Source organism: Piliocolobus tephrosceles, chromosome 1, assembly GCF_002776525.5.
Source record: "Piliocolobus tephrosceles isolate RC106 chromosome 1, ASM277652v3, whole genome shotgun sequence".
NCBI lineage: Eukaryota > Metazoa > Chordata > Mammalia > Primates > Cercopithecidae > Piliocolobus > Piliocolobus tephrosceles.
The window spans coordinates 18835493-18858975 of NC_045434.1; the positions used below are offsets into that span (position 1 = coordinate 18835493).

Sequence of the window (23483 nt, forward strand, 5' to 3'; positions counted from 1 at the left end):
GCCCTAAATTTCAGACTGGCCCTGTTTGCTCTTTGTTAGCTTCTCTAATGAAAAGTTTCATGGGGCTGATTGGAATCTTGGTATTAAGCAGAGTTTGGGGGTGATCTAAGGACTTTATTAATCAATGCTTTTCGTATTTTCTATAATTGAAGTTGGCTGTATTGTCATTGGAGAAACAGACAAAATGGAAGAGTATACCACGTTGGTATTAGGGAACTTAGATTTGCGTCTTAACTAGGCCACTTAGCCACATGGCTGGTCTTCCTCTCCCACATATCCTACCCATCCGCGATGGTACAGTTGGATGGGTTGCTCTCCCAGGCCCCTGATGTCTCTGCATCCTGTGGTTGCCTCCCTCGAAGGTCATGAAACGAGTGCGTACCGAGCAGATTCAGATGGCAGTGTCCTGCTACCTCAAACGCCGGCAGTACGTGGACTCAGACGGTCCCCTGAAGCAAGGACTGCGGCTGTCACAGACTGCTGAAGAGATGGCGGCCAATCTAACAGGTAATGGTGGGAGTTTGTCTGGTGGGGTGAACCTGGAGCAGGAGAACTCACGTCAATATCCATGTGGGATTACTTCTCTTCTCAAGATAGTGCCAGAGAGAGCAGACTGACCAAAAACCTCAGTGAGCTACGTTAAGTGAATGATGTTGGCCTCAGAGACCTTGTCTATCATTCAGAGCCACGCTCACATGCCACTTCTAATAACCTCTGTGGTTCTCCTGGCTAAAGTCATTTCCTTCCTCAGGACCATTCAGTTACTTTATCTGTACCTGAAAGTATGTGCAACTTTTTCCTTCCGTAAACAATTAACCTACAAGACTTTTAGGGACAGGGTCTCCCTCTGTCCCCTTCTTGCACAGGTCCCCTCTCCTCCAGCATGGAGCCTCACATGTGGAAGTCAGGTTTGTTGAATGAATTAGTACTTCAGGATCCATAGTTGGAAATATTATTATTATAGACACATTCCTGAGGTTTTTTAAATTTGTTTTTGTTTTTTAATGTTTTGAAATCAGATTCTATTTTAGAAAAATTTGATTTCACTCCATCTGGATTAACAAGTACTGTCATCCTTCAGTATCCATAAAGGATTGGTTCCAGGACTGCTCCATGGATACCAAAATCCACGGATACTCAAGTCCCTTCCTGATAAGACGTGGTATAATATTTGGCGTAGTAGATTACATCTACACACATCCTCCTGTATTCTTTAAATCATCTCTAGGTTACTTATAATTCCTAATACAATGCCTACATATCACCTCATTCACATGGATTCATCATGGTATTCAGCACCTGGTAAATTCAAAGTTTGCTTCTTGGGACTTTAGTTTTTTTTTTTTCCCCCAAAATGTTTTTGATTTGCAGTTGTTTGAATCCATGGATGTGAAACCCACAGATACAGAGGGCCAACTGTAATTATTAACTATTTTGTGAGTTCATGTTTCTATGTAATATGACTCTCTTCTTCTTTTTTTGTGTTTTTGTTTTTGTTTTTTGTTTTTTGTTTTTTGAGACAGGGTCTCTCTCCATCACTCAGACTGGAGTGCAGTGATGCAGTCACACCTCACTGCAGCCTCAACCTCCCAGGCTCAAGTGATCCTCCCATCTCAGCCTACCGAGTAGCTTGGACCACAGTCATGCACAACTACCTGGCTAATTTTTTTTTTTTTTTTTTTTTTTTTTTTTGCTTGTTATTCTTGTTAGAGATGGGGTCTCACCATGTTGCCCAGACTGGTCATGACCTCCTGACCTCAAGTGATCCTCCCAGCTTGGCCTCCCAAAGTGCTGGGATTACAGGTGTGAGTCACTGCACCCAGCATAACAGGACTTGCTTTTACTGAACTTATTCAGTAGATTCCGGGGGCGGGGTGGGGGGGGGAATGCTGGGATGCTTTAGGGTGTTTATAAAGTACTTTAATGACTGTGTGTGCAGGTGGAGTTAGCAGTGATTTCTGCAGCTCAGTCCTGATTCCCTTTCTTACATGCTCAGGCTACATTCTTCCCTCTTCTTTGTTCCTGGACTTTCTCTGCTCTTCCAAATATCTATCACCACCTGCTCCATTTCTTAATGGTTTCATCCTCCATCCTAGTAGCAGGAATTACCTCAGCTCCCTCTTTTCATAGACCTTCAAAGTCAAGGACCCGGGGTTCATTGACATTGCCGTAGGAAGAGAGTGCTAGGACAGTAACAACCTGAGGACACTCTCAAAGGAGTGGTTTCTGACTCCCTCTGAAACACTAACAGAAACCTAGTCAGCAGCCTGTCGCCACATATTTCAGGGTCAGATCCACCCATTCTTCCTTCCCTTCAAACTCCTCAGAGATACCCTTAACCAAAACAGGGCCAGATTATGGGCTTGGTATAGAATACTGAGTGCCTTATTGTTCGAATAGGGGAGTCCATTTACAACACTTCTATCCCACTGTAGAGTAATTCCTTCTGAACATGCCGTCCCAGCTGTTTCAAAAATCTGCTGCCCTGCATCCTTTGGAACCAGGGAGCAGTAATTCTTGCTGCTGTTGATAGAAAGTAGGAATGAACAATATTAAACAGTCTTCAAGAACTATGCTCATCTAAGTTGTCTTAGTTTCAATAGAATAGCTTATTAGGACAAAGTGTTGTTGCTGGAAAACCACCAGGAAAAGTGAGAAACGTGAAATATGATTATCGGAAGATTTTGTCCTAGATTTTTAATTAAGTAATCCGAAGAATTCTGTCTTTTTTCAGCAGACATTTAGTGAACATCTGCTATAGACCACGTGCTGAAAAGTTCTAGAGATAGCTACGATTTGACCCTAGCTCTGAGAAGCTAAGTGTTCTAGTTGGGAAGTGAGGCAGGTAAGTCAGTGATTGAAGAAGAGCATGAGGTAGTAAGTTCTGTGAAGGGGGAGGTTCAGTGGTAGCACAAAAGATCATTCAAATTAGGCTGGCAAGCCAAGGAAGGCGCCCCAAAAGGCCTTGTGATTCCTGACATAGTTGGGGGTCAGTAAATAGTTGAAGGAGTGAGCTGAGTTGCAAAGGAACCATTAGCTATTTACCAGGGAACAAATTGGAGGAGGGTATCCAAGTTTTCAAATGTGAATTTTAGAAAAATGAGGCTAGTGGCAGTATTGATAAGGCAGCCCAGGTTAGAATCGGGGAAAGTAGTTAGAAGACACAGTCCAGTGAGAGGTGAAGACAGCCTCCGTTGAGGAAGTGGCAATGGGAGTGGAGAGGAGAGGATAAATTTTAGGAATCTGTAGGATTTAGTGACAGAATAACTAAAGGTGGGGGCAAGAAGGAGGAGGAGCCCCGCCCTTGCATGCAGGCTTGCAGCAGGTCCTCGCTTCTGGCTTCTCTTCCTTTTGGAGTAGGGTGGCTTTCCTCTCACCTGTGATTCCCTTTCTACTTGTTTCCTGTTATGGCTCCCTCAGTCCTGCCGCATTCATCACCATTTCTCCATCCACATTCCATTGTCCAAAATGCATTCATGTTTCATTCAGGATACGGTTAAAGGTGGCTTCCCTTGGTTTTTAGCCACCTTCTTTCCCCAGTATTCCCCATTCCTCTTGTAAACAGGAGGAGAATGGTTTTTGGTTTTTGGTTTTAGTAAGCATAAACTCACAGATTGGAGATCAAGTGTGTGTTTACATACTGAATATTGAGACTCCAGCCTTGTTTCCCCCGCACCAATTCATCTGCCTGGGATACTGCAGCCAGGCACCCATGCTCCAGGAAGGCAAGTAAACGATCCTTCCCTGGGGAGTCCAACTTGCCCAAGAAGAAATACCAAAAGACAGTGATGTTGGGACATTGCTCACCCTGGTCACCCTGGAGGATGAGCCTCACCACCCAGAGTGCCTCACTGGAAGACAGCCAGGGGCCATTGAACCCTAGAAGAAACGTATCTCATAAGAAGGGCAGATGGAAAGAAACAGAAGAAAACTTCAAAAATACCTTGTTTCAAATACTTAGGATTCAAAAATCATAGCCTGTTTGGGGAAAAAAAAGAATGTTGAGAATGAAAAAACTTATCAATTAGATACATGATAGTAAAAAATAAAAACTCATTAGGTATTATAAGTAATCTAGGGGGAAATAATCAGTAGAAGGGCCAAAAGGTGAGGAAGACTTTCAGAAAGTAGAGCAAAAAGACAAAGAAATGGAATAATAGGAGAAAAAAAATGAAAGGATTGGTTCAGGAGATCAGACCTTGAAATTGTAAGAGTCTCAGAAGGTAGGGAATTATCAAAATGATTCAAGAAAACTTGGCAGAACTAGAAGACATGAATTTCCGGAGTGAAAGGGCCCACTCAGTGCCCAGCACAGTGGTTGACAATGAACTCACATGAAGGCACCTATGAAATGTCAGAACATAGGGTCAAACATTTCCTGATAAATCTCATGAATTTATGTACTTGTCTTCTCTCATTCACCTTGTCCTGTGCTTTATGCCTTTCCTTCCTTGGCCCTCATTTTACTGAATTCAGGAGGGAGGGGAGAGAAACAAGTGTCATCAGTCTGTCGTATTTAACGAAGACCCAGCACACTTTGGAAACCCGCTGAAATGTCGGTTGCTGTGCATGTGTGCACAACACCCTCCTCCACCCTGCCACGTACTGGGTTAATGCATCTCTCTGTTTCCTGCCCTGTCTTGTGTATCCTCTCTTTAGTGCAATCAGAATCTGGTTGTGCCAACATAGTGTCTGCAGCCCCTTGCCAGGCAGAACCCCAGCAATATGAAGTACAGTTTGGACGACTGCGGAATTTTCTCACTGGTACGTACTCAGCTCTAGAACCTTTTCTTATTAAGAAAACAGAGTAATACAGACCAACTCTGGGCACACTGCTTATGAGTTAGCCCTGCTCCACAAGAAGCAGTAAAAAGAAAAAAATAGAGTAATGCAAATTTCCTTTAGAACCAACTATATTCCACGACTGGTATGAGATACTAGGGATTTGAAGGTACTCTTAACACAGTTCTTGCATTCAAACTTATGGTCTATTGGAATTCCTGAAGAGTTCAATCATGAGGTTTAAGTTTACAAGGGCAGAGCTCTGGGTGTTTTATTCACTGTTTTATTCATGGCCTTTAGCACAGTGACTTGTGACTTGTATTGAATAAGTAAAAACTGTCAGCCATGCAGAGAAACATCCTTAAATACAGCACATTTGAAATGTACATTATATCTCTACTAATAATATAGTACATTTCACAATGGTCTTTGCCCCTTATTTCCAAAAGTGCAAGTAAATAGTCCTTATGAATGAACAGGCAAAAATACTAGAAGTTGTCATTTAGACCAGTTTGTGAGTGGCAGAATGACCACTTGAGATAAGAATAAAAAGGATACTATACCACATACTAGGAAGAAAAACATTAAGAGCCCCAGAAGATAAATGGGAAAGGGATGTAAACATAAAAATTTACACCAGGATAACTCACTTTAGCAATCAACCGAGTGTATTAATACTTCACTGCAAAAATCATTGCAATTCTGTAACAATAAAATTATGCGATTGAGTTTATTTTATTATATACCTATGCTTCAGTGATTAGAAAATACAAAAATGTATGTAATGTCATTAGGGTCATCTGAGTGTCACTCATAATGGAAATAAGTCATATCCATGACAAAAGCCATCTCACTGTCATGAGTCAGAATATATCTGTTAAAATTATACATTTGTTGATTTATTTTGGTGTCTGTTTTCCTCATTAGACTATACGCTCCATGAGGGCAGGGACCATATCAATATATCTTTGGACAGTATCTACCCTGGCATGTAGTCAGCACTTAACGTAAATACAGGCTGAATGAATGAAGGAGACAGGCTCAAAGAAGCCAGAGAATTTCCTTTTTTTTTTTTTTTTTTTTTTGTGACAGGGTCTTGTTCTGTTGCCCAGACAGGAGTGCAGTGGCATGATCATGGCTCACTGCAGCCTTGACCTTCTGAGATCAAGTGATCCTCCCAACTCGGCCTCCTGAGTAGCTGGACCACAAGCATGCACCACCACACCTGGCTAATTCTTTTTTTAATTTTTTTGTAGAGATAGGGTCTCACTGTGTTACCCAGGCTGATTTCAAACTCCAGGCCTCAAGGAATCCTCCCATCTTGGCCTTCCAAAGTGCTGAGATTATAGGCACGAGCTGTCACACCCAGCCAAGACATTTCTTTCTAAACCAGCTTCCGCACCACTAGTATGGTGAAAATAAATCTGTCATGGAGAGAATAATATCATAGTTTTTTAACTGAGTAAAATAACTTTCTAAAAACTGAGTTAAATTTTTCTTAAAATTGCTTAACGCCTCAGAAACCAATGCCAATGATAAAAAATATCTCTTAAGTTCTTACCTCTGAATGAAAGAAACACTTACTATAAATTCAGTTTTTCTTTTTTTGTCTTTAGTGGAAATTGATCACTGCACTGAAATATTTAACATTTATATGATATGCAGAATTAATGAAACTTCCTTTTCAGTTTAAACATAATAGACTCATTTTACTAAAGCCTTAATCTTCATGATTTTTCGTTTTTGTAATTTATTAAACAGACTATTCTCAACTTATGAATTCTATCACCCAACAACCATGAAACTGATAAGATAACCCCCCTAGAGGATTTTATTTTTTAACCCTTATTTCCTGTAATATTTTGACCATTTTCTCCAACTGTAGACTATAGTAAGTATAGATTCTTTGCTTTAAAATGCTAACCATTATGGGGGCCAGATAAAAACTAGTATAACTCTATGTGTGTGTAAGGCCAGGTGTATTATTTTGGTTTATATATTGATTACTTTATACTCATCTTTTACCATTAAAAATTATTACCACAAGGATTGTTTGGCCAGAACTTTACATTTCAGAAGATTATAATCTGTCAACCATTTCCTTTAGGTTATTACTTTGTTTCTGAACTGAGAAAGTTGTCTGTTATTTTGTCTGTAATTTGATTCTTTAATCCTTTGGTTTAAAGGATCATTATTTAAAAGGGGTTAATGTATATTGATCACTTTGGACTGCTGCTCCTGGAATATTTTTCTCTACCCTCAGGTCTCTGAAGAGCTTATAACCAAATCAAATGAATAGTTATTTACTGAGCATCAAGATAAAATATAAGATATACTCATTAATCTATTTTAGAAGCAGTCCTAACATAAAAATACTATAGGTAACAGTTTTTAAATAAAATTTGAATATCACAGAAGCATTTTCACAGACCAGTATGAGATCACTTTATGAATTATATAGGAATTGCATTCAGTATGGAAGGAGAAAGTGATTTGGTTCAGGGTAGTCAGAGAAGGCTTTCCTGAGCAGGAGGTAGGATTTAAGTCAGCACTTGAAGGATGGGTTGAGTTTTAGTAGACTGGAAAAGGAGGAGGAAGAGGAGTGATTTGGGTAAGAAATAACGTGAGCAAAAAGGCAGGCTTGACGACTCTATAGGAACAACTAAGGCTTTGTTGAGAATAATACTTTCAGGCTGGAGATCAATGAATATTAGTCTGAAAGCAGTTTGTAAAATTGTTTGTAAGAGTAATGGCAAGGAGACTGACTGTTAATTTAAGTGCTTCGCAATGTTGAGAAATGAGGTGAGAAAAGACCAGAATTTGACAGCATTGTGGAATTGCAAGGCAGGAGCTTTATTTCATAGTTAAATCACCAAGGTGCAATCTCCCAGGCTCAGAAGTAAAGGAGGAAGAAGTGGCAATGGCTCAGACTTTAAGACTGGAGTGGAGATGAAGGTTTATTGAAAAGAAATAAGTCAGAAGGGTTTATGTTTTTTAAATTGTCATGACAGTGGCATCCTACTGCATAGCTTGCAGTGAGAAATTTGAGGCTAGGATTTAGGAGAAAGATAAAGACTTGTGATAAAGAACATGTAGCATCAGCTATATGGAGATGCAAATTAAAAGTCTTAAGAAATGATAAAATCTCAAAGGAAGATACTAGGGAAAGATATAAGAGTATCTATATCTGTATCCACCTGAATGTATTTTTCCTCCACAGGTTGTCTGTAGATGAGAGATTCTGTGAGCTCACCTGTTGCCATAGGTCCTTTCTTCAGGAAGTGTAGTGGGAAGAACACAGACTTTGGAGTCAAGCAACCTCTGGATTTGAACCAGGGCCAGCTGTGACTCTTAAACATGATCATGGATATAAAGTGCCTGGCTCCTAGGAGGCACACACCCAGTGTTAATTCTTTAAAGTGAAATGAGCATTTGAGGATTGACGGGAGGAAAAGGAACCAAAAAGGGAGTGATGGCAGGACCAAGTAGTGTGGGATTTCAGAATAAAGGACAGAGGAGTGCCAGTCAGTAGAGCCAAACCCTGAAGAAAAGTAGAGGAGAATGAGGACCGACAGGATTAGTTTTGTTTAATTTAGTATCTACTAAATTAAACAATTTCCATGGACTACTAATTTCCAAGAACTCATGAAAAACTCCATTGTTCTCTCATTTACCACCAGTAGAGTTGGGCACCAGGTAGGCATTCATTACATTTCAGTGGATAGATAGAAGGAAGAAAAAGTGTACTTTCAGAGGATATGTTTGTTACTTCTGCAGTTAGAAAAAAATATATTTTAAGTGAATACATTTTCAGTAAAATAGAGTATGTTATGATTGCAAGGGAATAATTAAAAATGGGAGCTGGAATTCTGAATCTCACCTTCTTCCAAATTGATTAATTGTTTTGTTTTATACCCAGCACACTGTTCTCTTCAGACACGAGAGAGCAATTAAGCAATTTTGAAACTATGAGCTGAAGCAACAGTGAATTTCAGTAAGTTTTAAAGTAGTACATCACTATTTTTTGATAGCTAGGTTTTTTTTCTAAACTTACTCAATTAAAATGTCTCTCATTTTAGAAAAGGAGCCAGAAATTCTGTTCCTAAGGAGTTGAAAACAATCCTTCATCCCAATAGAGTACAAAGGAAAAAGAAATACCAAAATCTAGTCACAGTTCTCCAAAGAAACAGAGCCAAGAGCCAACAGGATGGATATATAGAGGTTTACTTTAAGGAATTGTTTAATGCAATTGTGGAGGCTTGGCACATTCAAAATCAGGGCGGGCCAGCAGGCTGGAGACCCAGGAAAGAGTTAGTGTTGCAGTTCAAATCCAAAGGCTCTCTGCTGGCAGAATTCCTTCTACTAGGGGAAGATAAATCTTTTTCTATTAAAGCCTAAACTGATTGATTGATTGATTGATTGGATGAGGCCCACCCATTTTATGGAAGGTAATCTGCTTTACTCAAAGTCTACTAACTTAAACTTGTTAATCTCATCTTAAAAAGAGAAAAAAATACCTTCACAGAAACATTTAAAATGATGTTTGACTGTGTACCGTGCCCCCCCACCTTCCCCCCACAGTTTGACATGTAAAAGTAACCTCACAAGTACACTCCTTGTTAACTTGGCACTCATATGCATCTCCTTATTCCATACTTAATCACCAAATAAAGAGAATAACAAGTTCATACTTCCACCTCACCTGATAAAGTTATCCTGTGTACAACCAAAAAACACACTAACTTTTTCCCTAGAGGAGGATGCAAAGTCCTTAGATGATGTTTACTCCTCTCCATGATATTCTATAATTTCGATACTGTGAGGTAAACAATACTTAATACTTAAATACTGTGATATGGAGTTAGTAATCTGGCTGGGCACAGTCGCTCACACCCTTAATCCCAGCACACTGGGAGGCTGAGGTGGGTGGATCACTTAAGGTCAGGAGCTCAAGACCAACCTGGCCACCATGGTGAAACCCCATCTCTACTAAAAAAAAAAAGAAAAAAATAATACAAAAATTAGCTGAGCATGGTGTCACATGCCTGTAGCTATTGGGAGGCTGAGGCAGGACAATCGTTTGAACCCAGGAGGCAGAGGGTGCAATGAGCCAAGATCACGCCACTGCACTCCAGCCTGGGCACCGGAGCGAAACTCCATCTCAAAAAAATAAAGTCAGTAATGCGATATTATATGATAAGGGGACAAGAAAGGAAAGAATACAAAGATACTTGCTTTTTGTGTATCTATATATAGATATTCACACCCAAACATTCATAACAAAATAAGAAATACAACAATTACAGTCCTCATTTCTGTAGCTGGTCACTTGATGGTAGCTGGTATTCATGGCTGCCTCCTTCCACTACCCATTCTGTATTCCCTTTGCACTCATCTTGCAAGCTGATCATGGTTTACCTGGTGACCCAAACCTTCATTCTTCAGGGGTGTGTACCATTCATAGTCCTGTATGGATTGTTGTCATTTTCATCAACCGTAATCACAGGGCAGGGTACAGAGATGTCGTCCTAAGGGATCTCCTTAAGCCAGACATACTCCTCCTTACCTCCATTGTGTGGTAGTTCCAGTTCCTCTTGGGCAGGATCAATCACCCCAGCTAACACTGTAACTCCTTTCCTTGCCTATTGATTCAGAGATGTGAGGAGCCCAAAGTGGCTGGGTGGCTGTCTTAACTTCCAGTTCAGTGAGACGATTGTAATTTTTCATCTTGTAAATAATGTATTTGAGTTGGGATACATTTATTCTAAAATGCATATTATGAATATTGTGCTGCAGCTTCATTCACCTCGTGACAAAGTGAAATAGGGTGTTAAGCAGAAATAACGTGCAGATATCTTTTATCATCAAATTAGGGAGCAAGATTCGCTGATGCAGTATTCCTCAGTCTTAAACCCTGTATTGAGTCTTTTCATTAAAAAAAAAAAAAAAAGCTACCAAAACATAAGTGCTGACTTAAAACATTTTTATTTTAATTGATTTAAATATGTACAAACATTACACTAGATATAAAACCTTTATGGTTATTATATTTCTTTACGAAACCCAGACTCATTACAGATAAGGGACAAGCAAAACCCCAAAAGCAGTAAAGTTGAAAATAACACTGAGTGAATGTAACGGATGGATTTTGCCAGAACTAACTTGCTGCTGCAAGCAGGCATCTGGACAGCTTGGTGACTGTGATGCGGGCTGGTCTCAGCTCCCTGAGGGGCTTCTGCCCTGCAGTGGCCCTGCTCTCCCCACTGTGTATGAATCACATCGAAGCCTTTGCTCCCTCACAGCATGCCTTGAGCACTTATTTAGGTGTCAGATATACCTCTGTTCTTTTCTCATTCACCCATGAATTCAAGCTGTACACCTTTTAAATAACATCCTCTGTCTTATAGTTTCATGGTGCTAAACTCTCAAATTAGTAAGTAGTTGAGTCCTAATGACATAAAATGGTCTTATTTGTAAATTATCACTGCAAAAGAGAATTTGTTAACCAACAAAATCAGAATGAATATGCTGATGAGACAATTGTGGATAAAGGCTGTCATGTTAACATGGGACACGCCAGCCTGTATAGCCAGACATGTTAATGAACGCACTCAAGTAAGTGCTTTGATTTTACTTGAGACGATGGATGCAAAAAGTAATCACAAAACACAAACTAGAGCACTAAAATCATTTGTCAGTACTTAACTTGTTAAGCGGACATCCAGATAATTCTGAATATACTGTGTGTTAATTATTTTTTACATTATCATCAAGTTAAACATTGTGAAGAACTCAGTCTTCCAAGAATATATCCAAGTACCCTCAGATATCTGAGGTCCCCAATTTGAAGAAACACTAATGTATTGGGAAAAAATACTAAATCTTGAAGACCTGGGTACAAGCCACTGTATTGTTGTGAACTCTGGCAAGTCACTTAACCACTCTGGTCATTGAATTCCTGAGTTGTGCCCAGCTTCACGCCCTGATTTGCTGGACTTCAGAGTTCATGCTCTTTCTTCAATCGAAAGGCCTTGAAATTCCAGAATCCTGTGTTGGGCTTATAGTTCAATCAGTACTCTTAAAAATGGGGTCCTGGCAAGAAAGCGTTATGTGATGGTGGTCATCCCCAGGAGGGATCACGTTATTCTGTAAGATTATGCTGATTATAAAGCCCTCATTTTCTTTCATTATAGATTCTGATTCCCAGCATAGCCACGAAGTGATGCCTCTCCTCTATCCTCTCTTTGTCTACCTCCATCTCAACCTGGTCCAAAACAGTCCGAAGAGCACAGTGGAAAGTTTTTACAGCCGCTTCCATGGAATGTTTCTGCAGAATGCTAGCCAGAAGGATGTCATTGAGCAGCTACAGACCACTCAAACCATCCAGGACATCCTTTCTAACTTCAAGCTTCGAGCATTCCTAGATAACAAGTACGTGGTCCGTCTCCAAGAAGACAGCTACAACTACCTTATCCGCTACCTCCAAAGTGACAACAATACTGCCCTGTGCAAAGTCCTCACCTTACATATTCATCTTGATGTGCAGCCTGCCAAGAGAACAGACTATCAGCTGTATGCCAGTGGCAGCTCCTCCCGCAGTGAGAACAACAGTTTGGAGCCCCCTGACATGCCCAGCCCTATTCTGCAGAACGAGGCTGCCCTAGAGGTCTTACAGGAGAGCATTAAGCGCGTCAAGGATGGGCCTCCGTCCCTCACTACCATCTGCTTCTATGCCTTCTATAACACGGAGCAGCTGCTGAACACTGCAGAAGTCTCCCCCGACAGCAAGCTGCTTGCTGCTGGGTTTGACAACTCCTGTATAAAACTTTGGAGTTTACGATCCAAGAAGTTAAAATCAGAGCCCCATCAAGTAGACGTGTCCCGCATCCATTTGGCTTGTGATATTCTGGAGGAGGAGGTATGAATACCATTTTTTTCTTCCCTGTACCTGCCTTCCTAATTTCATTAGAATGTCCTTACCGAACATGACATATCTTAGAATGAACTTCCTAATTTTCCTCATCCTACAGCTGAAGCCACACTAATGCCACATAACCTGTAGCCATTGAATTCCTGCACATGCCTAACCTAAGATGCAAAAACAATTTTTAGCAACATTAAGTTAACGTTATTAGTGAATGGTCAGTATTTATACTATGTGAAATGTGGATAACAACACTAAGCCTAATGAAAGAACTTTAGCTAATATTGACTTTAGCTGAGATTTGCAGTAAATATACACTTACGTGTGTGCACATTTGCTCAGGTGTAAATAATCGGTAGTAGGCTAACTGAGTCGAAGGGCCTGCATTGTAAACTATAATGAATATGATTTTCCCCACAGAAGTTGTGCCATTTCACAGTCTCAGCAACAGTAGTAAGAACACTGGCGTCCCTGCACCCTCACCACACTGGATGGTGTTGGCTTTCTGAGGCCAGTGCATATCCTGTGGCTCGAGGTACCACAGGGTGTTCCCAGACCCCACTTGGAGAAGTAACACGAGAAGTAGAGTTGCCAGCTCCCCCGTCAGTCAGTGTTCAATCTTGTTTGACTTGTAACCGTTTAGGACGGTCATTGAAAAGGGCAGGCACAGCTTGGGTTTCAGGTCAGCAAAATTCACTACCTTAGAAAAAATGTGGGCCAAGGAAGATAGAAATTAAACTTCACAGAATTAACTTTCCTTCAGAGTGGTCCTTTTTCAGGACTGCTGGCTGTGGGCCAAAATATTTTTGTCTTACCACCACTGACATTCAGGTAGCTTTGCCTCACATTACTTTGGATGGAAAATTCTTTACATAATGTTGAAAAATTAAGCAGCAAAAAAAATCAGTCTAATTAAATTACAGTTAATGATAAGGATATTAAGAATATTGTGTGCCCTAAATTAAACCAGTGTTTTCCTGTTCCTGTTTTTTAAGTCCGCTTCCAGTTAGGATGGCCTTTGAATTTTTGATTCTTGCAACCAAGACAGTGTAATTGAAGGATTTCTTTATGATAAGTAAAGAGTCTAGATTCCTGTATAGAAGCTTTAATTTCTAGAATTTTATAGTACTCTCCAAAATATTTTTTATTACATTTGTATTTGAATTTTCAAACATCTCTTTTCCTTGGAGACAGTTCTCTTTTTGGGAGTTCTTCTGATAAAACTGAGGAATACTGCCTGCATTTGCTTTCAATTTTCTGTAAATACAAAAAATAATTATTTATACTGACCTTATTAGCTTTGATGATACAGAGTGGATATTATTCTGTTCTTTAAAAATTAATATTAAGGAAGATAGCATTATGACATCTGATAACAGTAGACCAAAATAAAACATTTTAAGACTCTGGCCACTACTGATAACTAGCTCTGTGACTTGTCCTGTGTATATTTCCGGGTATCAGGAGTGTATCTGAAGACTCAGAAGTGAGGAACCACATGCGGAATTCCAGGAACTGAAAGAAATTAAGTTATGGCCGGGCGCGGTGGCTCAAGCCTGTAATCCCAGCACTTTGGGAGGCCGAGACGGGTGGATCACGAGGTCAGGAGATCGAGACCATCCTGGCTAACACTGTGAAACCCCGTCTCTACTAAAAATACAAAAACTAGCCGGGCGAGGTGGTGGGCACCTGTAGTCCCAGCTACTCGGGAGGCTGAGGCAGGAGAATGGCGTAAACCCGGGAGGCGGAGCTTGCAGTGAGCTGAGATCCGGCCACTGCACTCCAGTCCGGGCGACAGAGCGAGACTCCGCCTCAAAAAAAAAAAAAAAAAAAAAAAAAGAAATTAAGTTATGGCTGGAGTTAGGAGAGGGGCTAAGACAGGAAGTGATGTGGTGATACTGTCTTATATGAGCAATTACGGCAGCCAAACTAGAGTAGTGGCAGTGGCAAAGGAGACATGGACAGGCTAGAGGAGAGCTCAGTTATTCGATTACTGTAGGGGTTAAGGGAGAGGAAGCATCAATGGTGACATTTGTGTTTCAGGCTTAAACAGTTGGATGTCCCATCAAGAAGAGAGCAAAAGATGTCATTGGAATGGTGGTTTTGTTTAAGCATTTCTGGCTTTCCATCCTTGTTCATACTGAAAGTACTGTAGTTGCTAGCTAGCCTCTGCCTTTTTTAAGAATAAACTTTTTTTAAACTTAAGAACTAAAGCTGAGATTCTCCTATTCTGTTGTTGAGGGGCTTCCTGCATGGGATTTCTGCATGCCCGCCCATTTTATCACAGCAATTTGGGAAGTTCTCTTTTTGGTTTCTGACAAGTATTTGGGGGGGAAGCCAGGCATAAATTAGTTATGATAGTTGGTGTTTAATGTTTCTCCAGTGAAAATTTGGACTTTTCTTTTTCCCTTGTAGAGTGCATAATTAAAACAGACTATTATTTTGAAACGAAAGATTGAATATTTAGAAAAAAGAGAGAGACTTTTAATACAGGAGCCACAAGCTCATATAACTAGAGAAACCAAAGAGGTAAAAGCAGGTGGTGACGCCACATGGATTAACGAGATGATAGAAAGTACAAAATCACTATGTAAGTCAGATTGAAAAGCCAGCTTGCACTCTCTGCTTTCATCTTTTTGAAGCAATAACTATTACATAAATCAGTGAATACAATATTTCAACAGTATTTGAAATGGTGTTCACACCCAGCAATTCCACTTCCAGACATATATCCAAGAGAATGGAAAACATGTGCACACAGGCACTTGTACATGAATATTCATGGAAGCATTATTCACAATAGCCAAAAAATGGAAACAGTTCAAATGGCCATCAAGATAAATGAATAAATAAAATGTAGTGTGTGCATACAGTGGAATATTATTTGCCCATAAAAAGAAATGAAGCACTGATGCAGGCTGCAACATGGATGAACTTGAAAACTTTATGCTACGTGAAAGAAGCCAGTCATAAAAGGTCACCTACTGTCATTCCTTTCATAGGAAATATCCAGATAGGCACGTCCATAGAGACAGAGAGGAGAGGAGTGGTTGCCAAGGGCTGGGCAAGGAGAATAAGAGTGACCGCTAATGGGTGTGGCATTTCTTTGTGAGGTAATGAAAATGTTCTGTATTAGATAGTGGTGATCATTGCACAACTCTGAATGTACTAAAAATCATTGAATTGTACACTTTGAAAGAATTATATAGTATGTAATTATATCTCAGTTTAAAAAAAAAAAAAGGAAAACAGTAACCAAAATCTTCTATGTAAGCATAAAATTTTCTCTGTTAATTATGCCAAATAAAACTGAATTCACAGCACTGTCCTGTAGCTTCTGTTGTCTCCCACTCGAAGATCATCTAGGTTAACCTTTGGAAAGGTGTTAAGTGACATAGCAGTCCCTTGCTTTTCACCTTGGTATGGGCAGCCCTCCTTCTGTTTCAGACACTGAGATGAAGAGTGAATCCTTCATTCTCCATCTTTTGTTCTATATGAAATGGAGATAGAAATGATACCTGGCCGGGTGCAGTGGCCCACGCCTGTAATCCCAGCACTTTGGGAGGCTGAGGCAGGTGGATCATAAGGTCAGGAGTTCAAGACCAACCTGGCCGAGATGGTGAAGCCCCATCTCTACTAAAACAAAAATTAGCCGGGCGTGGTGGTGGGCACCTGTAATCCCAGCTACTCAGGAGACTGAGGCAGGAGAATTGCTTGAACCCGGGTGGCAGGGGTTGCAGTGAGCCGAGACCGCACCACTGCACTCCAGCGTGGGTGATAGAGTAAGACTCCGTCTCAAAAAAAAAGAAATGATGTCCAACCTTTACCCCTGTTGATTGATACCTATGTATTTTTAATATTTGAGCAACATGATAAAACCACAGAGATACCAAACCAAGGATTTGCTCTTCTTTCTTTTCAGCTATGTGTGCTACCCTCATCACTACCAGCACCTACCACCTTAACTCAGCAATAAAACAGCTGTGTGCAATTCATTTATATGTCTGGTGGTTTTCCCCTCAATCTGGTCTTCTTTAGGTTTGAAAAGTAAAGAAGACAATATTAGCATCAATACTCAATTCTATAATCTGTGTATAAAATTGTCATTTAGATTAATGCTATCCAATGGGAATATGGTGTGAGCCATATAGTAATTTAAATTTTTCTAGTAGCCACATCTAAAAAGGTTAAAAATTTATTAAAATTAATTTTAATGATGTATTTCATTCAAACTAATATGAACAAATTATTTCAGCATATAAGCAATATAAAAAAATTTTTCATGAAATCTGTTACATACATCTCTTTTGGTCCTAAGTTTTAGAAATCTGATACGTATTTTACACGAACAGCACTTGTCGATTCATGCTAGCCAGTATCCAATTTTTCTGTTCTAGTTCAGGCTGCTGTCATCTCTCACATAGGTAGCAGTGGTTCACTTGCTTCCAAGTCTAATCCACTCACAAGTCCAGCCAAATGTAATGTCTTCCTGTTCCACTGACAGCTAATGAGAGAATAGATGGAGGCTAAATTCCAGACCCCAAGAAAGGTCCCCTGGTCTGGGGGAAACGTGAGTGTGAGCTCTGAGGTAGTTGGATCCGCCGAGTCCAGGAGCAGACAGCCATAACAAATCTGAGGTTTTAGGGACTCCATAGTCCAGCGCAAGGGCAGCAAACTACAGCACAAGGGGGCATGAGATGATACTTGATCTCTTTCTGTTTATTTTTCTTTTTAAATTTCTATTTCATTTTTGTTTCATAATGTACATAATATGATCTATTATATGAATATGCTTTACAAATTAAACGTTTCTATTTGGGATGCATACCCAATTACTGTGGAGTATTCAGGCTGAATCGTAGGGTATGGTATTATCCTGTCGGCGGGAGAGAGAAGTGAGAACCCATGGGGTTGGGCCCTTGTAAATCAGCGGCTCGACTGCACTGAGGCCCACGTGGGACTGGTTGAGCCACACAGAAAATGTGGCTGGGTTATTTTAAGCTGTGGTCCTGGCAGAGGGCTGACAGTGATAGCCAGCAGGAACATTCTGGTTTCTCCATTCCTTGGTCTACAGAGTCAGCTGGGCACATTTCCACCAGCCCGGGACAATCATCAAGATCCCTGGGGAACGCCAGCTGTACTCCCAGCCCATGCTCCTAGCCCATGCACCTCACCACTGCGGAGGTGAAGGCCACTTCCATGGCTTCTTGTTCCAAATGAAGACCACTTACCCCTCAGAGGCAGAAACATGTCCTTTAATTCACAGTTAACTTTCAAAGGATCTTCATCTGGTGTCATTTTTGTTCCCACAGCCTTTATATAAACTTTCTGGTGTAGAGCAGTGAGTCATTCTTGAAATTTTAAAGTGTTGTTGTAACTTCTTTGGAAAGGAAAATTACTAATATTTTTGGTAGCACTCAGTAGAACCTTAAGCTCCCAAATACTTATGTATTTTTAATGTTGAGTGTTTGGAATAGCCATTTTGAATATTCATGAACATCAGTGTTTATTTTCTCTCAACTTTTTCTTAAATATGTACACATGGGAGGCATTCATTTTATTTTGAATTTAACCATTTTTGAGTAGAAAAAAAAGGGTGCCCTTTTCTTATACAAGAACCTAAGGCTGCCGGAATGAACCAACAAAGCTGACTGGTTCAGGAATTTTCATCATACTCCTTTCTTCTGGTATTTAATTAAAACCCATTTTAATTGATGAATTCTGGGACAGAAGAGACAGCTGTAGTTTTGAGGAGTTTATCTGTGAGGGAATAAAGGGAAATGAATTTTGAAAACAGATGGTATACTTGTAGGGATGGGACCAGGAAAGGGGACTCTTTCCGAGTACCATTAGTTGCCGTCTTTTCTGTCCTCACACACAGGAAATTATTTCGAAGAATCACGTGAATCGCTTGGCTTTGCTTAAAGCACTGCTGAATCCACGCCTTGTTTGGTTACTTTGGGGAAAATGTTTTTTGAGACTCTCCAAAAAGTCACTTTAAAAACTTCATTCTTATTTATTTTGAGACACCAAGCAGTTTGTGGCTGGTCACCAGGCAGAGGGGGCTGTGATTTACTAGTAACTGTACCTTTCTAGCTTACTGTTAATTATTAAAACATCCAGGTTTTATTTTGGCTAAACTCCTCTGACAGTTCTGGGTTTTGTTTGTTTGTACTTGTTTTTGTTTTGGGGTTTTTTTGGCACAGGGTCTCACTCTGTCCCCCAGGCTGGAGTGCAGTGGTGCCATCAAATTTCACTGCAGCCTGGACTTCCCAGGCTCAAGTGAGCCTCCTACCTTAGCCTCCCAAGTGTCTGGGACCACAGGCATGCACCACCATGCCCAGCTAATTTTTTAAATTTTTTTGGTAAAGAGTCTCCCTATATTGCCCAGGCTGGTCTCCAACTCCTGAGCTCCAGTGATCCTCCCGCCTTGGCCTCCCAAAGTGTTGGGACTACAATGAGAGCCACCACGCTTGAACTAATAGTTGTGTGTTAATCCTAACGTGAGGCTGCGCGCGGTGGCTCACGCCTGTAATCCCAGCACTTTGGGAGGCTGAGGCAGGTAGCTCACCTGAAGTCAGGAGTTCGAGACCAGCCTGACCAACATGGAGAAACCCCATCTCTACTAAAAATACAAAATTAGCCAGGCATAGCGGCACATGCCTATAATCCCAGCTACTTGGGATGCTGAGGCAGAAGAATCACTTGAACCCAGGAGGCAGAGGTTGTGGTGAACCAAGATCACGACATTGTACTCCAGCCTAGGCAACAAGAGCAAAACTCTGTCTGAAAAAAAAACAAAAAATCTTGAAGTGATACCACATCTGCCTTCATGTGTTGCATGCATCATTAACCCCCATCATGGGAGTAAGGGACTAATGTCAGGACTTGACAAAATATTGTTGTCAGTTAAATGGAGTAAAAACAGAGAGCAGTATGGCTTATCAAGCAGCTAAAACTGACGGATGAAGGCAATGCCCACAGAATAGAAGAATCTAAGAGCCTCACAGAAATTTGAAAGTAAACATTTTCAAATGGCACGCATCAGAAGTAACCATACAAGCTATCCTCAATCGAAGGGTAAGGTCCACAGTCATCACTCTGTAATGGCCTTGCATTTCTGCATCTTTTAATCTGATACAGTCTGAGCTGCAAGGTGAATTTAAGGAGAGCAATTTGTAAGTCGTAAGAGACTTTTATTCAGTTATGAGTTATCTTCCTGGGGCAAGGCCACTGTCATTTGCTGGATAGATGCTATTTCCCAAGCAGTCTCAGTTCTCTGCTTTTTTTTCTCCTGGACTTGTTTTCCTTGTCAGACCACTGAACATTTTTTTCTTGTGTTTATTTTCCCACCCCACCCCAATGTTCCCAGGATGATGAGGATGATAATGCAGGCACAGAGATGAAGATACTGCGGGGACACTGCGGACCAGTGTACAGCACGAGGTTCCTCGCCGACAGCTCAGGGTTGCTCTCTTGTTCTGAAGACATGTCCATCAGATACTGGGATCTGGGGAGTTTCACCAACACTGTGTTGTACCAAGGACATGCCTATCCTGTGTGGGATCTGGACATCAGTCCATATAGCCTGTACTTCGCCAGCGGGTCCCACGACCGCACCGCCAGGCTGTGGTCATTTGATCGGACGTACCCGCTGAGGATATATGCAGGACACCTGGCAGATGTGGACTGTGTCAAATTCCACCCTAATTCAAACTACTTGGCCACGGGCTCAACCGACAAGACCGTCCGGCTGTGGAGCGCTCAGCAGGGGAACTCGGTGAGGCTTTTCACAGGCCACCGCGGCCCCGTGCTTTCTCTAGCCTTTTCTCCCAACGGTAAGTACTTGGCATCTGCTGGCGAGGACCAGCGGTTGAAGCTGTGGGACTTGGCCTCTGGGACCCTTTATAAAGAGCTGAGAGGCCACACAGACAATATCACCAGCCTCACCTTCAGTCCAGACAGCGGCTTGATTGCCTCTGCCTCCATGGACAACTCGGTGCGCGTCTGGGACATCAGGAACACTTACTGCAGTGCACCTGCCGACGGCTCCTCCAGCGAGCTCGTGGGCGTGTACACTGGGCAGATGAGCAACGTCCTGAGCGTGCAGTTCATGGCCTGTAACCTTCTTCTGGTGACTGGAATTACACAAGAAAATCAGGAACATTAATTTTTTAACTTGGTTGGAACGGACTGGGGTAACGGTGGAAAGCCTCCAGTTGCAATCCTTTAATGAGCTGAGATTGAATCATTGACTGTGAAAGAGCCCCCCCTCCTTCCCTGTCTCCTGGGCCCTCATTCCGGGCAGGTCCCCCATCACTCAGCCCTGCAGTGTTGAAGGCCAAGGTTGGGGAAGGGGGCAGAAGCGAGGCAGTGATGAGTGACCAATAATTAGGATGCCCTGGAGGTCACTCACAAGTCCTCATGAAGACCCTACCGTGACCTCACGCATGCGAGCACCTTCCTGTCTCTGTCTCATTCTCCCCATCTGAGCGGGCCTGGGTTTGGTTAGAGGGTGGCTGTAGAGCACCCTCAGGAGGAGCGGTGCTGCAGGGGTCACGCGTGGTCCAGCCCTTGGGTGCGAGGGAAGTCCTTGTTGGCAGAGGGATGCGGGGCGGGAATGAGGAAAGGGGAGGGGATGATCCTGGCAAATAGTCTTTCCTTTTCTGTAATTACAGAGAACCAGGATTTTTTTAATTATTGTTATTATAATTATAATTATTATTATTATTGAGATGAGGAAACCTAGCACTGGCAGAGGGCACCTTCTCTGCTTTTAATCTTTCAGGTTTGACTCCTGGCACTGGCTTTGATACTTGGAATTTTGAGGTTCAGGGAATTCAGAGAATTTGGTAGCACAGTGTATTGGGAGAAAGGGAAATTTCGGGTGACAGATTGATCACCCCAGCTGACATGTTTCTGGAAGCGGGTGGGTGGGTTTGATTGAGAACATTTTGGGCTCCTGCAGTGATGGTGGGAAAGAAAAATTCTTTCCATAGCTGCACTTCTCTTAATAATTCTCTCCCCTCAAAAGACAGATTATGATAAAAGAGTAATTTGGAGTAATAAGTAACAAGATAGAATTAGAAAAATGTTGAGTTTCCGAATGACCATTCAGAGGTGTGGCTTTTTCCACGTCTTTTTCTCCTGCAATGAACTGCTCCCACATCCTGCACTGCAATACCAGTCTAATGAACACTTTGTGAAACGAATCGTAAGTATGTACGCACGCATATCAAACTATGCTCTGAGGATAAAGCAAGTTCTAATTTGTGGAAAAAGGATTAAATATTTCTGTTTTCTGAAAAGAGTTATTTTGTATTTTGTTTTCTATTAAAATGTATTTAGTTTCAAAAAAAAAAAAGTGTTGGCATCTCATTTCAACTCTGAGGACAGGCGGTTGAGTGTTCTGTCCTGGGATGGTGTGCCTCTCACCTCTCATCAGGGCAATAACCCGTCGGTTACCTAGGCCACACTGTCCCCAATGAAGGTGCGTTTTTATCTGTTCTTGGATTCTGTTTAGCTTACTTTGAATCATGATTCCCTTAGTATTCACTTGGATTATTGATGGCATTTAATGGTATTTGTACATCCAAGATTGATAGTTGCTGACTGGAGACAACATGTATTTTACCATCTAGAGTCATTTGATGAGATCCTACTTCCCGCTTCCTTCAAAGACCCCACTATAAAATCTCCAAGGGGCATAAGAACTGGGCTGTTTAATAAATTCAAACTATGTATGGAACAATTCCAGATAAAGAACTCATTCAAAGTAAAGTGAACTTCAAAACAATTTTCTCAGCCGGGTGTAGTGGCTCACATTTGTAATCCCAGAACTTTGGGAGGCTAAGGAGGGCAGATCACCCAATGTCAGGAGTTTGACACCAGCCTGGCCAACGTGGCGAAACCTCATCTCTACTAAAAATATAAAAATCAGCTTGGCGGGCGCCTATATTCCCAGCTACTCAGAAGGCTGAGGCAAGGAGAATCACTTGAACCTGGGAGGCAGAGGTTGCAGTGAGCCAAGATCGAATCACCACACTCCAGCCTGGGAGACAGAGCGAGCCTGTCTTAAAACAAACAAACAACAACAACAAAAAAAAAAAACATAGTTTTCTGACAAGGATACCAAGAATCATTAAGAAATTAGGAAGACTAGAATTCTAGCCAGTTTTTTTTTTACTTGAACCTACAACGCTGATTAATCAGAAATGTTTCTTATTTATAAAATCCATGTATTTGAGACACTGGAAGAAGGGTCCTTTGGTAGTAGCCTGATGGCATCACCTTCCATGTGTTCTGCAAGTAAAGCCTGGAGTTCAAATGTGTTCTGATCTGTAATAAGCAAACTCTTAAGCGAGATGCTGTGGTATATTACCAGACACAACAGAATCTCTTAAGTTGGATGGAATTATTCTCTGAAGTGAAGGTATATCTCTGACAGGATGATTTGGAAAGGTTTTGTGTGTGTTTGTGGGTTAGTGCAGAATCTCCATTAAACACAGACTATATGAGATGAGTCTTCTCCTCACCAGTCATGTCCATACCTTGTGATTTAACTTCAAGTTCTTCATGAGCATAGTGGGCTTTGCGTTTTTTTAAAGGAACATATTTTAATGTAGGATAATTTGACTTTATAGACTGCCCATCAAAACTCCCAAATTCCTAGAAGTATCAAGAGGGATGTGTGCATGTGCCTGTGTCCACTCGAGTGCTTGAGGGTGCGGTCACACTCTAGAGATTGCGCTCTTTTCTCCGAAGGGTAGGCGTATGG

The 23483-nt window shown here is 41.3% G+C and overlaps 1 protein-coding gene across 5 annotated transcripts in view; it reads left to right on the forward strand.

The window, feature by feature from the left end:
* TAF5L (TATA-box binding protein associated factor 5 like) overlaps nucleotides 1-22058 on the forward strand; it is a 33141-nt gene extending 11083 nt beyond the window's left edge. For 2 of the 5 annotated variants that reach the window (XM_023191791.3, XM_023191792.2), the window contains exons 2-5: nucleotides 363-507; nucleotides 4660-4764; nucleotides 11976-12700; nucleotides 20079-22058. In XM_023191791.3, the coding sequence (XP_023047559.1) occupies nucleotides 366-507; nucleotides 4660-4764; nucleotides 11976-12700; nucleotides 20079-20876 (1770 nt within the window). In that variant the 5' untranslated portion in view covers nucleotides 363-365 and the 3' untranslated portion in view covers nucleotides 20877-22058. Of the gene's footprint in view, nucleotides 1-362; nucleotides 508-4659; nucleotides 4765-8605; nucleotides 8777-11975; nucleotides 12707-20078 lie in introns of those variants that run through there. The other 3 variants (XM_023191795.3, XM_023191793.3, XM_023191794.3) reach the window with 3 other exon arrangements.
* Nucleotides 22059-23483: the final 1425 nt, after the last annotated feature.